At 44.5% G+C, this 18,231-nt stretch overlaps 1 protein-coding gene across 7 annotated transcripts in view; it reads left to right on the top strand.

The window, feature by feature from the left end:
- Nucleotides 1-18,231, top strand: part of Adamts9 (ADAM metallopeptidase with thrombospondin type 1 motif 9) — a 174,300-nt gene that overhangs the window by 68,836 nt on the left and 87,233 nt on the right. For all 7 annotated transcript variants that reach the window (XM_047531184.1, XM_047531183.1, XM_047531181.1 and 4 more), the window contains 9 exons: nucleotides 359-525; nucleotides 605-734; nucleotides 2,596-2,722; nucleotides 6,715-6,925; nucleotides 7,743-7,907; nucleotides 10,065-10,226; nucleotides 15,947-16,066; nucleotides 17,811-17,915; nucleotides 18,037-18,204. In XM_047531184.1, coding sequence (XP_047387140.1) covers nucleotides 359-525; nucleotides 605-734; nucleotides 2,596-2,722; nucleotides 6,715-6,925; nucleotides 7,743-7,907; nucleotides 10,065-10,226; nucleotides 15,947-16,066; nucleotides 17,811-17,915; nucleotides 18,037-18,204 — 1,355 coding nt within the window. The remainder of the gene's footprint in view (nucleotides 1-358; nucleotides 526-604; nucleotides 735-2,595; nucleotides 2,723-6,714; nucleotides 6,926-7,742; nucleotides 7,908-10,064; nucleotides 10,227-15,946; nucleotides 16,067-17,810; nucleotides 17,916-18,036; nucleotides 18,205-18,231) is intronic.

Genomic DNA, 18,231 nt, shown 5'->3' with positions numbered 1-18,231 from the left:
CTGTTGAAGGGCATCTAGGTTGGTTCCATAGTTTCACTATTGTGAATTGAGTTGCTACAAACATTGATGTGGCTGTGTCACTGTAGTGTGCTGATTTTAAGTCCTTTGGGTATAAACCAAGGAGTGGGCTAACTGGATCAAATGGTGGTTCCATTCCAAGTTTCCTGAGGAATCTCCATACTGCTTTCCAGAGTGGCTGCACCAATTTGCAGCCCCACCAGCCATGTAGGAGTGAACCTCTTCCCTACATCCTCGCCAACATTTTGTGTTACTTATATTCTTGATAATTGCAATACTTTGTATTTCACACAAATACTCATCAACAGCAAATCAGCAGATTCTCTCCTCTCACCCACAGCTTTATCAAGCAGTAAAGGTGAATTCTTGCTAAATGGAGACTTCGTGGTCACAATGTCCAAAAGGGAAATCCGTATCGGGAACGCTGTGATTGAGTACAGCGGATCCGACAACGTAGTGGAAAGAATCAACTCCACAGACCGCATCGAGCAGGAACTGCTGCTTCAGGTAGAAACCTGCCCGAGCCCTCGACCCTTTCCCTCCTCCTGGGATCATGGCCTGCAGCCGTCCGTCTCATGCCCTCCAGGTTCTGTCGGTGGGAAAGCTGTACAACCCCGATGTGCGCTACTCGTTCAACATTCCAATCGAAGACAAGCCTCAGCAGTTTTACTGGAACAGTCATGGACCCTGGCAAGCGTGCAGCAAGCCCTGCCAAGGTATCTGCTTTGAGTTTCTTTTGGGGGGCTTCAAAGGGTTTTTAAATTTTTAACTTTTTTTTTGGTACCAGGGATTCAACCCAGGTGCACTTAACCACTGACCTGCTTCTCCCGCTGTTTTTATTTTTTATCTTGAGACAGGGACTCACTAAGTTGCTTGCAGCCTCACTAAGTGGCTGAGGCTGGCTTTGAACCTGCGGTCCTCCTGCCTCAGCCTCCCAAGCTGCTGGGATGACAGGCGTGCCCCACCGCACCTGGCCAAAGTTTTTACTTTTTAAGAACAGCCACACAGTCTGTTCAGTCTGTGAACATTTCTGCATGTTTCGACTTGCATTCACTAATGTCTTTGCTCTGCCTCTGTCTGGCCACTTGCAACTGGCAAATTCAACTTTTTTCTCCCCCCTGCAGTTTTTATTGGTGCATTATAGTCGTGCATTGTGGTGGGATTTGATGTTACATTTTCATACGGGCACACAACGGTGACAATGTAATTTGGTCAATATCATCCCCCAGTATTTCCCCTTTCCTTCCTGTCCTCCTGCCGTTGATTCCTTTTCTCTATTATGCGGAGCTCCTTTCAATTTTTGTGAGATTTCCCCCCACCTTTCTTTTCCTTTTTCCTCTCTAGCTTCTATATATGAGAGAAAACATACAACTCTTGACCTTCTGAGTTTGGTTTTTTCACATAAATGATCTCTAATTCTATCCATTTTTCTGAAAGTAACATAATTTCATTTTTATCGGTGGCTAAATAAACTCCATTATGTATATAGACCACGTCCCCCCTTTTTTTTTGCGGTGCTGGGGATTGAACCCAGGGCCTTGTGCTTGCAAGGCAAGCACTCTACCCACTGTGCTATGTCCCCAGCCCCTAGACCACATTCTTCATCCATTCATCCCTTGACGGACACCTGGGCTGCTTCCGTAGTTGGCCATTGTAATGGTGCTGCTGTAATCATGGGCGTGCCTGCGTCACCGTAGTAAGATGACTTTAGTTCTTCAGGATGAACACCGCGGAGGGGTGTGGCGGGGTCCTATGGGAGTTCCATGCCTAGGCTTCTGAGGAAGCTCCATACTGATTTCCACAGTGGTTGTTGCTCATTTACAGTTCCAAAGTGTCAAAGTGTCCCTGTCCCCCACATCCTCTCCAGCATTTCTTATGGCTTGGGTTCTTGATGACTGCCACTCTGACTGGAGAGAGGTGGAAGCTTGGTGTAGTTTTGCCATATCCAACTTTTTAAAGATCCAGGTTATGCTAGGTTTTCTTACCTAACAAGGTTGGCACATGGATGGATAACCGAGTAAGGCGAACTTGCCGTGTTAATTTTTCAGATACACGGTTTCAGTAGTTGTATACTATTGATTTTGTTTCGTTTTGCTAAATTAGGGTTAGCAAACTATAGCCATAGGATAGATTCCGGCCTGCCACCTCCTTTTATAAATGAAGTTTTATTGGGCTCTGAGCACCGTGGTGCACGCCAGTCATCCCAGTGACTCGGGAGGCTGAGGCAGGAGGATCGCGAGTTCAAAGCCAGCCTCAGCAACTTAGCGAGGCCCTAAGCAACTCAGCGAGACCCTGTCTCTAAATAAAATATAAAAAGGGCTGGGGATGTGGCTCAGTGGTTAAGTGCCCCTGGGCTCAATCCCCGGTATAAAAAAAATATCAAAAATAAAATAAAGTTTTATTGGAACACAGTCATAGGCATCTGTTTATGTATTGCCTATGACAGCTGCATTTTTGCCCTATAATGTCGAGAAGTGCAACAGATATCGTATTGGCCAACAAAACTGGAAATGTTTACCAGTCCTTAGGCTAAACAGGATTATTTGCTCCGAATAATTTTTTGTCCTCTCTGCTTAGGGGAGCGGAAACGAAAACCCGTTTGCACCAGGGAATCTGATCAGCTTACTGTTTCCGATCAAAGATGCGATCGGCTGCCCCAGCCAGGACCCATCACTGAAGCCTGTGGTACAGACTGTGACTTGAGGTTGGGCCTCTGCGTTCCTCCTGGGAACTTCCGAGTGGAGCGGGTGCTGTGGGGAGCGTGTGTGTGTGTGGATCAGGAGGGGAGGCTCACCTTTAGTTCTGCTTCCTTCTGTGTTCCCTGAGACAAGCTCTAGCCCCTCTCCACCACATTGGAACCTATCATCTCAGCACCTGCCTGTGGATCTCTGGTTCTAAGAATTAAAAATAGCAGAGTGCAGCACTTGCCAGAAAATATTCTAACTTGATCTTCACAACTCACCGAGTAGGTATTGAAAGTCAGCAAGAGAGGGGAACTTGGCGGGTGAGGTGCACACGCCTGTCATCCCAGTGACTCGGGAGGCTGAGACAGGAGGCTCGTGAGTTCAAAGCCAGCCTCAGCAACTTAGTGAGGCCCTAAGCAACTCGGTGAGACCCTGTCTCTAAATAAAAAATAAAAAGGGCTGAGGATGTGGCTCAGTGGTTAAGCGCCCCTGAATGCAATCCCCAGTACCACAAAAATTAATAATAATAATATAAATTTTAAAAATAACTGTAAAAAGAAGGTGAGGATCCTTATCCCTCTTTGTGCCTGTGGTATTCTGGATCTACCTAGGGTGCATTCCACCCAGAAGATGAACTCTTAGGTATGCCAAAGTGGCAAGGAGAAACAAGAAGAAAGTCCATATAGAACTCTCTATATTGAAACACTTATTTATGAAAGTGAAATCAAGGCAGGAAGTATCGGGTAGATAAAGAACTCTAAAGCTTTCCACTCACCTGCAAGATCAACTCTGTCGTGTTTAAGTAGTAAATAGCCCGGGGCGGGGGGATGGCCCTGTATCATCTGCATGTCAAGTAGGTGCAGTTAAGGTGTATTGCGGCTACATCCCCCTTTTACAGTCCAGAGACTATGGATGTAGAGTGGCATGTGAATGTGTTAAAGTCTCACCATTCACTTGAACATTTTGAACTTCTCACGGCACCGTGCCAAAGCCTCCACTCATTGTAGGTACCTGTAATGCTGAATGGAGTACAGATTTTGAGGCTTGGGGAGGAGACTGCTGTGATCGATTAGCAATGCCTGTCATGGGAGTCGCAGTGGAAATGGTGATAAGTATGCCGTATCTCTGCCCATCCTGACCTGAGGCTCTGACTTCAAAGCCATGACCTTTCCACCCTGACATACTTCCTCTCTGCACATGGTTACTGACCTGCTTGCTCATGGGCTTGTCAAAAAGCATTGACTGAAGTCACAAGTCATTGTAAAAAATAAAATACAAGACATTAAAAGGTAGACATGTACACTAAGACCAAGCAATATTCTTATTTTCAAAAGTGTCCATGTAAACCCATTTGCTTCAGCAGTTGAGTTAAAGTAGAAGTAAAGGTCCTTTCAGAAAATATAATTCGTTGACTAACTGCTGAACTGAATTAATCACTAAAGTTTGGCAGAAGAAAACAGTTTTTTTGCATAGATTCCTTGAAATACAGCCTTAATAACTTGAGAAAGGTGACATTTTCAGGTTAGTCTTCTTTCTAATTATTGCTATGTCACCCATCACTCTGAAGGTAATGGTGATATGGGCATGTGTTTTCTAAGAACTGTTTTTTAACAGTTATATATTATTCTGTTAATAGTCTCACATTAATAGGATAGTTTTTATATTTTTTATTGTCTTCTATATAATCTTGTATTATCCTACTGATAGAATTAATAGCTGATTAATTTCCCACATACAACTAGGACACAGGTATCATCACCATTTTACAAATAGGGCTGAGAGAAGTTAAGCAGATTGCCCAAGTGCCGTCTTCACTCTGTCAACCTGATATCAATATAATCATGATTTGAGCTAATTAGTTTTGGTACCAGCAATTAAACCCAGAGGCGCTTAACCACTGAGCCACATCTCCAGCCCTTTTTTCTATTTTATTTAGAGACAGAGTCTCACCGAGTTGCTTATGGCCTCACTTAAAGTTGCTGAGGCTGGCTTTGAACTCACCATCCTCCTGTCTCAGCCTCCCTAGCTGCTGGGATTATAGGCACGAGCCACCACACCCAGCTCAAACCAGTGCTTTTGAGAAGCCCTACCAAACATGTCCTTCCCCATGTGGAGATGCGTAATGCTGATCAATATCTTGAAGGCTCTGAGAAGATCTGCAGTATAGAAGCCAGTTTAATTCAGTAGTTCTCAAAATCATTTAATCCCACAATCCTCACACAGACACCCCCAAATGAACACAATCATACATTTTCCCTCTGTTTCCACTTACTGACAAACACATTGGAATATGCTTTTTTGAAATATACTCATCAACTATAATCATGTGTAATTTCCCATGAAATGAACTCAGGGATCTCAAAACACCAAAGTTAGACACTGCCCAGAAAGAGAATCCAAATCAGATGACAGCATTCTGAGAAGAATTTTTCTAAGGCAGTATCATGACCTCACAGACTCTGTAAGACTCTCAGCTCAGATTCTGAGGATTGTGTGAATATCAGGGAAATGACTTTTGCAGCCCAAGCTATGGTACCTTAGCCTGCCTCCTTGGTCCTGGATGGAAAATAACCTATCCCAGAAGGTATCCAAGAATCAAAGTGCAGATGGAAAGTTCCAGATGCCTCTGTTGAATTGGTCCACATTTCGACCTCTTTCCTGCAGGAAGTGAGAATTTGCCTCTATTAAACTGTGGCAGGGTGAGAGAAAGCATTGGTCCGCAAGCCCTCGTGTAATCTGTTCTGGGTTAGAACAAAATCCCCTCAATACTGTGTCACTTCAAGGGAAAATCTCTAGCCCACTTTACTTACCAGTGGGCACCTCTGAGCTGCTTTTGAGCATCAGTAAGAAATTCCATGACAAGCATATCCTGGAATAATCCTCTTTTCTCCGAGTCCTTTTCCAAACAGGTTTGCATAGAAAAACTTAGAACACTGATGATCAATCAGCAAACCATCCAATTTCTGAGCAGTAGAGTAGTAACAGGAGTCATATCCAGTGAAAATTATAAAGCAATTATCTTTTTGAATTCGTAAATCCCATCAACAAAATTATATTTCAAGTTCCTTTAAAATTAGTCATTTTATTTATTTTCTTTCTTTCTTTTTGCTTTGTTTTGTTTTGTTTGGTATTAGGGATTGAACCCAGGGGTGCTTAACCACTGAGCCACATCCCCACCCCTTTTTATATTTTATTTAAAGACAGAGTCTTGCTGAGTTGCTTACGGCCTCACTAAGTTGCTGAACTGGCTTTGAACTCACGATCCTCCTGCCTCAGCCTCCTGAGCTCCTGGGATGACAGGCATGCGCCACCATGCCCAGCTTGTTTAGATGCCCCGCTGACTGTGTTCCTGGGGTGTTAAAAGAAACAGACAATTCATTGACACATACTGAGCACCTACTTTGTGCCTACAAAGTTTCACTAAAAATACTGGGGATACAAAGATGTATAGATCCAAATCTAGTTTTAGGAGGGTATAATTAAGTTTTATAGAAGGTGACTCACATCTTTGGAATTTAGTCTTTGTTCTCAGATAATAATACACAGGATTTAGCATACTTGAAATTCCCAGTTACAATGCAAGTTCTTCTTTCTTTCAGTAATTCACAGAATGGTCCTTGAGGACTTTCTAGCATGGGCCGACACTTGGCAGAGGCTTCCTATGATGCATTTCTAAGAGAAGAAGGCAAATGAAATGCTGGATTGCATGAACTTTTTAAATATAAAATTGCTTTTTCCTGCTCTGCTGAATGCCAAAAAAATTTTTTTCTCTTTTTGGTTTCTTAAATTTCAGATAAACTGTATCAGGGAGAATCTTCACAAACACAAGGGCCTCTGGCCAACTCTCTGTGACTTCCTTGTATACCAGCAGCCATGAAAAATACTAGGATAGTTGGTTTAAAATTGAATGTCCGTAACTGACTGTGGCTCTGAGCTCCACGGTATGTGAGTCCCCTCTTCCACTCATTGGATAGGCATATATATTTTAACAGGAATATATTGTGTCTCACAGGTGGCACGTGGCTAGCAGGAGCGAATGTAGTGCCCAGTGTGGTTTGGGTTACCGCACATTAGACATCTACTGCGCCAAATACAGCAGGCTAGATGGGAAGACCGAGAAGGTCGATGATAGTTTTTGCAACAGTCACCCCAAGCCAAGCAACCGGGAGAAATGCTCAGGAGAATGTAACACAGGCGGCTGGAGGTACTCGGCGTGGACTGAAGTAAGTTGGTTCTCGTAGAAGAGTGTCTTTTTGGATGAGTCTGATGAGTTAACAGTGGCTTCTTGCAGGATTGCATTCAGAAGTCCCATTTAGCTGGGCACAGTGGTGCACACCTGTAATCCCAGTGGCTCGGGAGGCTGAGGCAGGAGGATGGCCAGTTCAAAGCCAACCTCAACAACTTAGTGAGGCCTTAAGCAACTCAGCAAGACCCTCTCTAAGTAAAATATTAAAAAGGACTGGGAATGTGCTCAGGGTTAAGCACCCCTGGGTTCAATCCCCAGTACCAAAAAGAAGAAGAATTAGATGAAGAAGAGCAGCAGCAGCTGCTGCTGTATTTAGACTATATAGAAAGAGAACCATGGACTGGGGAGATAGTTCACTTGGTAGAGTGCTTGCCTTGCAAGCACAAGGCCCTGATTTCAATCCCTAACAGCACAAAAAAAAAAAAAAAAAAAAAAAAAACATGATCGATTTATAATGCCTGAGCCCATTCAAGCTCTGCAGGAAAGAATCCCATGATTGATTTGTAATGTCTGCCCTGGGCCTGACAAGTAGAGAACTGCAAGTGGTAAAACAAATCAACCAACCACTTTTCTGTACCTCAGGGGCCATTTCCAGATTTATCTGCCTATGCCAATAAGCTCTTGTGCACTTCAATATAAGCCTGGTTAATAAATCCAGAGCATGAAAAGAAAAATCTCTCCAAAATCAAAAGTAGAGTCAGCCAGGGTCAGTTGGTGGCTAAGAGTTAGAGGAGGATCTTGAGCATACTGTATAAGAAACTCAGCAATGGTTCGATTTGATTTTTTCCTCACAGTGTTCTAAAAGCTGCGATGGGGGAAGCCAAAGGAGAAGGGCTATTTGTGTCAACACCCGCAATGATGTCCTAGATGACAGCAAATGTGCCCATCAGGAAAAAGTCACCATTCAGAGGTGCAATGAGTTCCCATGTCCACAGTGGAAATCAGGAGAGTGGTCAGAGGTGAGATGGAGGAGCCACCGCGGCTCCCCAGGTGGCCTCAGATTCCCTAACTCTGGGTCCCCCTCCTGTGTTTAAGGCTGAACCTACGGAACCTTCTCCCTCCACCCCTTGAGTAAGCAGCCACTCCATTCCCCACCCAGGCCATGACTGAGTACTGGCTGGTCCATTAGAGACCTTGAAGCCACCGAGGGTGCATCTGGGTCGCCCACCATAATAGTTTCTGCTGGTGACCTGGAGTCACACACAGATCCTCAGTTCCGTCCTCTTTGAGCCCTAAGTTGCTGAGTGGGAGTCGGGACTTTTATTAATCATAAGGCTCTGCGGGCTTAGACCTGAAATCAACATGACGTTTCCTACTTCCTCATCTTGGAAATAAGAAAATTCCACCCCAGTGAGGGACCTCTCTGACTGAGGCATCCATTGACTGGAGGAAAACTTGGGCAAAAGAGTAAAGGACCAGACCGAGGTCCAGATTTACAGCTTTCCATCCCTTCCCTTATGAACTTTGTGTCGCAGAATGATAAGAAAAAGAAGCCCTCAGAACACTGCCCATTAACCCAGCCCCGGGAGAGTCTCAGCAAGAGGCAGCTCACTCCATCCCCTTAAGGGGATGCAGGAGGAAGTGGGTCAGAGGTTCCCGGATGAACCGGCCAAGTCAGGAGTGCAGGGAGGAGGGTCAATCCTGCTAGTGCCTGCAGCCATGCCCTTAGCTCTTCCCCCTCAGTGCAGCATCAGCCATTTACTGTCCCATCAAATGAAGTGTGGATCTGAAAGGACGTGGCCAATGCCATTGGAAGGGTGGGGAAACAATGGCACAGGTGACAATGAGTGTCTGGTTCCTGGCAGGGTGAACAACACACCACTAGTGCTTGAGGTCCAAGTTAAACTCTCTAATATCTGGTTTAAAAAAAATGAATGGATGCGGGGTACAGTAGTGAACACCTGTCATCCCAGCAGCTCGGGAGGCTGAGGCAGGAGGATCGTGAGTTCAAAGCCAGCCTCAGCTACTTAGCGAGGCCCTAAGCAACTCAGTAAGACCCTATCTCTAAATAAAATATAAAAAGGGCTGGGGATGTGGCTCAGTGGTTAAGCGCCTCTGGGTTCAATCCTGGTACCAAAAAGAAGAAAAAAGAAAAAAGAAAAAAAAAGGAAGTAGTATGCATAAATTTTACTTAGATGGCTAATTCCAGTTGAAGTATCATTTCAAATTAAGTAGCAGACCTTTGCAACAATATTTGATCAAATAGGGGTGGGCAGCATCAAATAATAAACTCAGAATGATCCAAAGTTCCTTAGATAAAAAGACTGGAAGGAAAAGAGCTAAATGTAGTTCATACTTGGCCATCTGATAGTGAGATTTTGATTATAGTAATATCTTTGCGTTCTTTCTTTTTCAAAGTTTCTAAAATGAACTGGGTACAGTGGTGCATCCCTGTAATCCCAGGGACTCAGAAGGTTGAGGCAGGAGGATCGTGAGTTCAAAGCCAGCCTCAGCAACTCAGCAAGCCCCTATCTCAAAATAAAAAAAAAATCAAAAGGGCTGGGGATGTTGCTCAGTGGTTAAGCACCCCTGGATCCAATCCCTGGTACCAAAAAACAAAAAACAAAAAAACCCACAAAAGTTTCTAAAATGGACATGAATAATACTGATGATGATATCTGACATGTTTGGGGTAAAAATTGTACTGAGCCCTTTCCATGGATGTTTCTCGTTTAGTTTTCACACTTTGCAGTAGACCGGGTTGTTGTCCCATTTTACAGATGAGAAAGTGGGAGCTCAGCGAGCCCCTGCAACCTGATTGCACAGGGGTTCCAAGGCAGGTTGGCTGGATTCCTTGTTCCCCACACTTCACCCCTGTGCTGGAAAACCATGAATGTTCTTTTTGGTATTTTAGGGGCTGGTGCTCTGTTGAGTTTATTCTCTGTTTAAAAGTGGCTCAGAGACTACAGAAAGGAGAGAGGCAGGAGGAGGAGGAGGAGGAGGAGGAAGAGGATGGAGGGAGAGGGACAGAGAGAGAGAGAGCTCTCTTGGTGCATTCAGGCAGCATGGGGACTGGGCACACCTGTTCCTGCTCATGAATCCCCCCCACTCACCCACACACCAAGCCACAGGGCATTGATAGAAACGCCTCTGCCTGCCTCTGCTTTTTATTACAGTGCTTGGTCACCTGTGGCAAAGGGCATAAGCATCGCCAGGTCTGGTGTCAGTTTGAAGATCGATTAAACGACAGACTCTGTGACCCCGAGGCCAAGCCAGCCTCCACGCAAACTTGTCAGCAGCCGGAATGTGCGTCCTGGCAGGCGGGTCCCTGGGGACAGGTATTTGAAACGATAAGATTCTTAACTACATTCTTTCCTTCTTATCTGGAGAGGGCTTGCACAGGGACATTCCAGTGGTGGCGGGATTAACCGCTGGGCGGTGTGGATCCCCCCCCCCCACCACCACCGTGCCCAGGCTTGGGTTGCTGCTTCCGCTCCTGGAACTCAGGACCCCGTCTGCAGACCCACGTGCACGTTTTCGCCCTTTGGCTTAAACCGCATGCGCGCATTTCAACAAATTCACAACAGACCCTGCGTCTGGCTGATGTTATCTTCTCACGTGCCTCTGTGGGTCTGTTACAGAGTGTGATCCCCTGCCAGAGCCTTTGGCAGGAGGGGCTGGACTGGGATTTGAAAGGGCTATTTTGGCTCCCGGCGTCACCATTCCAAAGCTCACCTCTCATAAAGAAGTCAGGCCCCTCCAACTTAATTAATTAGAGCAAAGGGTACAGAGTCACCAGGCTTGGAAAGCGTCTTTTCTGAGTCCTCTTGGTCTGGAGGACTTAACTTCAGCCATTCTTAAAGGAGAGAGTGAGAGTCTCCCCGGGGCTTGCATTTACTCCTGGAATTCAGCCCTTCCTAATATAGAAGCAAACATTCTGCACGCTGTTGAAGCAGGACTCCGAGTTCCCAGGAGAAGGTTCGCAGCTGCGGGCTGTCACTTACGTAATCTCTTGAAGAATGACTCTCCCTGTACCCTGACCAGCCGCGGCTCCTTCTGTCCTTTAGCCTCTGTCTTCATTTCCAAATTTGCGTGCAATCAACCAGGGGGAGCTTTATTCTTGCAATATTACATTGCAATACTGCCTTCTTGCAATGTCTGCCGTCCGTGTTGATTGACACTCTTCTGCATCTCTCCTACTTCAGGACATCAGCGGCTCATCATGCCAAATAAGTGGAAAGAGAATCTTGCCTTTTTTTTTTTTTTTTTTTTTTTTTTTTTTTTGTCTGTATCTGCGTAACTTTTTAGGGAACCATGAGAGAAAGAGAACCCACCTCAGGGTCACTGCCAAGATGTGACTATAACATCTACTAAAACTGATAGGCCTATGTTTTTTTTTTGGTCCACATCTTACTCCAGACCATTCCTAGCTCATCTTCTATCCAGATTTGCTCTTCCTTTGTCTGATTATGCAATTCAGAGAAATAGTTCTTAAAGATATTATTTAAGAATCATAAGTCAAGAAGAGAAATTTTACAAAATGTAATTTAGCAAGAGCTGGGGATGTAACTCAATGGTAGAGTGCTTGCCTAGCATGCACAAGGACCTGGGTTCCATCCCCTGTATCCCAAAAAGAAGCAGAGAAAGTCATTTAGCTAAAAGAAGAAAACCAAACATACTCCTAACTGTGTAGTGCAGAGATCATTGGTTCATGATTTTCTTTTCTTTTCTTTCTTTCTTTCTTTTTTTTTTTTTTTCTTTAGATACCAGGGATCGAACTCAGGGGCACTTAACCACTGAGCCACATCCCCAGCCCTTTTTATATTTTATTTAGAGACAGTGTCTCCCTGAGTTGCATAGAGTCTCACTAAGTTGCTGAGGCTGGCCTCCAACTTGCGATCCTCCTGCCTCAGCCTCCCGAGCTGCTGGTATGACAGGCCTGTGCCTCTTCACCCAGCAGTGTTTATGATCTTCTTGTAGTGCTTTTAAAACTAATTTTGGGCTTGCACTCTGCCTATTTTTTTTTTTAATTAAAGTGAACCTCATACTATAAAATTAAAGACTTTTTAAACAAAAAGTATCAGGTGACATCTAATGTGTTCAGAATGTTTTGCAGCCTCTATTTACTTCCAAAACATTTTTATCAGCCCCCAAAAGAAAGCCTGTATACATTAAGAGGGTTGTTCCCTATATCCTTCTTCCCTTAGTGCCTGGAAGTCAACAGTTTTTATTCTGTCCATATGGATCTGCCTGTTCCGAACTTTTGATAGAAATGGATTTATATGCTGGGTACTGTGGCACACGCCTGTAATCCCAGTGACTCGGGAGGCTGAGGTAGGAGGATCACAAGTTCAAAACCTGCCTCAGCAACTTAGCGAGGCCCTAAGCAGCTCAGTGAGACCCTGTCTCTAAATAAAATAGAAAAAAGGGCTGGGGAGGTGGCTCAGTGGTTAAGCACCCCTGGGTTCCATCCCCAGTACCAAAACAACAACAACAACAAACAAAACCACTTGGCCATGGAGATATGTAGGTTTATTTCTGGACTCTGAATTCTCATCCCTCAGTTGCTATGGCTGTTTTAATTCCAGTTTGAAATTGGAAAGTAAGTATGTTCTTTTTCAGTGTGGTTTTGGCTATTTGGGATCTCTTGTCACTTTGTATGAAATGAAGGCTCAACTTTCCTACTTCTTCAAAAAAGTCATTAGGATTTTCATGGGATTATAATTCAGCAATCCCAAATCTTCTAGCCCATGAACATGTCTTTCCATTTATTTAGGCCTCCTTAATTTCTTCCAGCAACGTTTTGCAGTTTTTAGTGTAGAAGTCTCACATTCTTGGTTAAAGATTTCCTAGCTGTTTTATTCCTGGGTGTTATTGTAAATGCAGTTGTTTTCTTAATTTCCTTTTTGGATTGCTCATTGCCAGTGTTTAGAAACACACCTGATTTTTCTGTTTTTACCTCGGGCCCTACAACTTTGCTGAATTTATTAGCCATAGTAATTTTTCTGTGGATCTTTGGGATTCCTGTGTATAGTATGATGATACCTAAAAATAGAAATAGTCTTCCTTCACCCTTTCTAGTTTGCATGCCTTTAATTTTTTTTCCTTGCTAATTTCTCTGGCTAGACCCTCCAGTATGGTGGTGACTAGCAGAAGTGAAGACATCTTGTCCTGTTTTTGCCCTTCAATTGATGAATGAATAAAGAAACTGTGGTATATGTACATATTGGAATATTACTCAGCCATAAAGAAGAATAAAATTATGGCATTTTCAGGCAAATGGATGAAGTTGAAGAATATCATGCTAAGTGAGATAAACCAATCCCAAAAAACCAAAGGACGAATGATCCTTGCCCTTGGGCAGATCTTTCAGTCTTTCTCCGCTGTGTTAGCCATGGGTTTTTCTTTCTTTCTTTTGATGCTGGGGGTTGAACCTAGGGGTGCCGAACCACTGAGTCACATCCCCAGCCCTATTTTATGTTCTTATTTAGAGACAGGGTCTCGCTGAGTTGTTTAGGGCCTCACTAAGTTGCTGAGGCTGGCCTTGTACTGTGATCCTCCTGCCTCAGCCTCCCGAGCCACTGGGATCACAGGCGTGGGCCACCACACCCAGCTTTCTAATCTTTATTATTTCCTTTCTTCTCCTAATTTTGGACTGACTTTGCTCTTCAGTCTCTTCCTTCTGAAGCTACACATTTTGGTCATTGGTTCTAGATCATTTTTCTTCATCTTACAGAGTCTTTTGCAGCCATCGGTCTCCCTGTGAGCCCTGCCTTCACTGAATCTCCTACATTCTCTCAGTTCTATGTCATTTCCATTCACCTCCACGTGTTTCCGGATGAGGCTGGAGATTTCTTCTATGGCATGCAGGCTGTTTGAAAACATGCTCATTGCTACTCACCTGCGGACCTAGCAGCTGTGCTTCTGTTGATTCCATTGTGGTCAGAGAACATGCTTCGTTTTATCTTCTGCTTGACTGTCTTGAGACCTGTTCTGTCGCCTGACATGTGACCTATCTTGGAAAATATTCCCGCGTGGGAGAGGAATGTGTAATATTGGAGTCAGGGAAGCAAAAAATGCCAGCATGCTCTCTTACTGAAATCTGGCCGTGCTTATCAGTGCCTGCAGGTTTTCAGGAGACGTCAGGTTCTGGAAGTGTTGATTCTTCCACTTTTCACGTTGCTTCAGTGGAGAGACTAATCCCTGGAGCGTCTTCCTCTGTCATGTCTCTGACATCAACCCCTCCTCTTAGACTGCTTTTTTAAAATCTGTGTTTGCCTTTTAGATTTATTTTGCCTTTTATTTATTTCCTTTCCTATCTGGACACAATGATGTCTCTAACTTTTTTTTTTAATAATGTATTTATTTTGATTCATTGTAAACAAATGGGGTATAACTTGTTTCTCTGGTTGTACATGAAGTAGAGTCGCACCATTTGTGTAATCATACACGTACACAGGGCAGTGATGTTTGTCTCATTCTGTTATTTTCCCTCCCCCCCACCCCTCTTTTTCCTCTATACAATCCATCCTCCCTCCATTCTTGCCTCTCTCCCATCCTGTTATGTATCATCATCCGCTTATCAGTGAGATCATTCGTCCTTTGGTTTTTTGAGATTGGCTTATCTCACTTAGCATGATATTCTCCAACTTCATCCATTTGCCTGCAAATGCCATAATTTTATTCTTCTTTATGGCTGAGTAATATTCCATCGTGTATATATACCACAGTTTCTTTATTCATTCATCAATTGAAGGGCATGTAGGTTGGTTCCACAATCTGGCTATTGTGAATTGAGCAGTTATGAACATTGATGTGGCTGTATCTCTGTAGTATGCTGATTTTAAGTCCTTTGGGTATAGGCCGAGGAGTGGGATAGCTGGGTCAAGTGGTGGTTCCATTCCAAGTTTTCTAAGGAATCTCCACACTGCTTTCCAGAGTGGCTGCACTAATTTGCAGCCCCACCAGCAATGTATGAGTGTACCTTTCTCCCCACATCCTCGCCAGCACCTATTGTTGCTTGTATTCTTGATAATCGCCATTCTAATTGGGGTGAGATGGATTCAGGGTAGTTTTGATTCTTGCATTTTTTAGGTGGTTTCTAACATCTTATTATCTATAAGTATATTTAGCCATGAGCATCCTGCTGTTCAAAAATAATGACGGGAAATTCCTCTTATTTCCTCAGAATGGTTTTTCAGAAGCCAAGTGAGGTCCCAGGGTTCTGTGAAGTACTGGTTTTAACTACAGTGCCGTCTAGGGGGCGTGTGGAAGGAGGCTCTTCCCCCTCCTGGAGTTCACAGCCAAGGAATGGAACCCTCCATTGGTCAGCTTTACATTGCTGTGACCAAAGTACCTGGCAAGAACCACTTAGAGGAGGAAAGGTTTATTTTGGCTCAGGGTTTCAACCTGTCAGTCAGGTGGCTGCATTAGTTTGTGCCTGAGGCGAGGCAGAGCATCATGGCGGGAGGATGTGGGGGAAGGAAACCTCCCACCCAAGACAGCCAGAAGCGAAAAGAGTCAGACGCAAAGGGCCAGGGGTAAGGTATAGTCCCCGAGGCCACGCCCCCAGTGAGCTTCCTCCTCTGGCCACGCCCCCCTGCCTACCCTTCCCACCACCTCCCTGTTGTCCATTTAGCTCTCAGTGGCTTAGTCCACCGTGAGGTCAGGGTGCTCACGTCCCAGAAGCCACACCTTTGAGCGTGACTACACTGTGCGCCTTCACCACATGGTCTTCGGAAGACACATCGTGTCCAAACCGAAACAAACCCCTACAAATACAATTCCAATAGGAGGCAGAAATAATTCCAAGTGTCACATAATAGTTGATCAGTAAAATACAGTGATCCATTATAATTAATGATACAATAATTATAATTAAAATCACCAGTAAATGATACTAATTTGTATAGAGCAAGATTTCCCCCTTCTACCTGACTGCTTTGGGTGCTAGCCTTCTGGCCTACTGTGATGGAACTATTTTTCTCTTGCAGAATGTTTGGGGCGGTAAGGGGAAGGGAAGATTTGCTGAACATTGTGTCCTATTTCCTTCCCCCAGTGCAGTGTCACTTGTGGACAGGGATACCAGCTAAGGGCAGTGAAATGCATCATTGGGACCTACATGTCTGTGGTCGATGACAACGATTGTAATGCAGCAACCAAGCCAACGGATACCCAGGTGAGTCTTCCTTGTCCAGCTCAGTGACTGACTTTGGGCGTTAAGATGCCAAAGCTTCCCATCCATAGGACGTAGGTAAGGCGACCAGTTGATTAAATTACCTGGGCGTACTTACTTGTTGTGTTTAGAGTGTAATATTTTGTTTTATTGCTTTTGTCCTTCTCTGGTTATTTGGAATATATAGACAGACAGATGATAGATAGACAGACAGACAGACAGATAGATAGCTCTGACTTTATTTTATTTATTTATTTACTTTTGGTACTGGTGATTGAACCCAGGGGCACTTAACCACTGAGCCACATCCCCAGCCCTTTTTTACATATTTTATTTAGAGACAGGGTCTCTTTGCGTTTCTTAGGGCCTCGCTAAGTTGCTGAGGCTGGCTTTGAACTCATGATCCTCCAGCCTCAGCCTCCAAGGTCACTGGGTTTACAGGCGTGCGCCATCATGCCTGGCTCTGACTTTATTCTTATCAGATGGCAGATATTGGTTAACCTCATTTTCTCGAACTTAGATTTTTTTTTTTAATGATATCTTTAAATAATTCAGTAACGAATATCCTGAGTTCAGGTAGTGTGTGCTGAAACTAGGTTAGACCAGCTGGTAAATTTTACAGGAACTTGGTGAACTGGAGGTTAAATGTAGTCATTATTTTAAAATAGGAAATATACACCTATATTTAAATATATGATATTAAAAACAAAGCTGATAAGCACCTAAAGCTTATCACTTCCTAATTATTTTAATACATGACTATTATCTATGCCCTCGGGATTATTTGCTCTGGATGTATCCGTGTGGGGAAGCACAGTGTACTACTGAGCATCTTTCCCCAACTCTGGATTGATTGACATCTCTTTTTACATGAGCAAGTGGATCGATAGGACTTTAAAAATCAGGGCATTAGGCTGGAGTTGTGGCTCAGTGGTAGAGCACTTGCCTCACATGTGTGAGACACTGGGTTCAATTTTCAGCACTGCATATAAATAAAGAAATAAAATAAAGGTCTACAATCATCTAAAAAATATTTTTAAAAAAATGCAGGCAGTAGATCCCTGCCCTGAATTCAGACATCCGAAAAGTGACTCAGATTGTATCCTGTTTTGCAATTGAAGAAATCGGGCTGAGGAATTTCATGAGGCTGTGGAAACGCACAGAAGTCTGATTCGTGTTCTCTCAGTGCCAAGCAGTCAGAAGCAGAAAGAGTCGGACAGGAAGGGGCCAGGGACACGGTATAGTCCCCAAGGCCAAGGGTTAAGGAATTATTTTTATTTAGTTATTATTTTTTTCTTTTTAGATATCAGTATAACAGTATTTTGACCTATCCTACATACATGGAGTGTGACTTCCCATTCTTGTGGTTGGACATGGTGTGGAGTTTCACTGGTCGTGTGTTCACATATGAACATGGGAAAGTGACGTCCCATTCATTCCACTGTCTTTCCTGTTCCCATCCCCTGCCTTCCCCTCATCCCCTTTGTCTCATCCAGTGGACTTCTCTTCCCCCCTCCACATAGTGCATCAGCATCCACAGATCAGGGACAGCATTTGGCCTTTGGTTTTGGGGGACTGGCTTAATTCACTTAGCATGAGAACCTCCAGTTCCATCCACGCACCAGCAAGTACCATCATTTCGTCCTTCTTTGTGGCTGAGAAAGGCGTTCTTGGCCCCTCTGTGCTTATTCACCCTTTGAGTCTGTGTGGACTTGAACTAATGGGTTTTCTCTCCCTTCACATCTAGGACTGTGAATTCCCATCTTGTCACCCTCCCCCGATGGCCCCAGAAGCAAGGAGAAGCACACACAGTGTTCCAAGGACCCAGTGGCGATTTGGATCTTGGACGCCAGTAAGAAAGAGACGGGGAGAAGCAGGGAAGGCGGGCGTCCTCTGACGTGGCTACCGGAGGGGGCTCCTGCCTGTAAGGACCGTCATCAGTCACCTGGCTGCACTCTTTCCTTCCCACCCAGTGCTCGGCCACCTGTGGAAAGGGGACCCGGATGAGGTATGTCAGTTGCCGGGACGAGGACGGTTCTGTGGCCGATGATAGCGCCTGCGCTGCCCTGCCTAAACCTGTGGCCAAGGAGGAGTGCTCGGTGACACCCTGCGGGCAGTGGAAAGCTCTGGATTGGAGTCCTGTAAGCCAGTGAACCTCGAGGCGTTGG

Source organism: Sciurus carolinensis, chromosome 17 (assembly GCF_902686445.1).
Source record: "Sciurus carolinensis chromosome 17, mSciCar1.2, whole genome shotgun sequence".
In the NCBI taxonomy this organism is placed as follows: Eukaryota; Metazoa; Chordata; class Mammalia; order Rodentia; family Sciuridae; genus Sciurus; species Sciurus carolinensis.
This window is presented reverse-complemented; position numbering and strand designations above follow the sequence as displayed.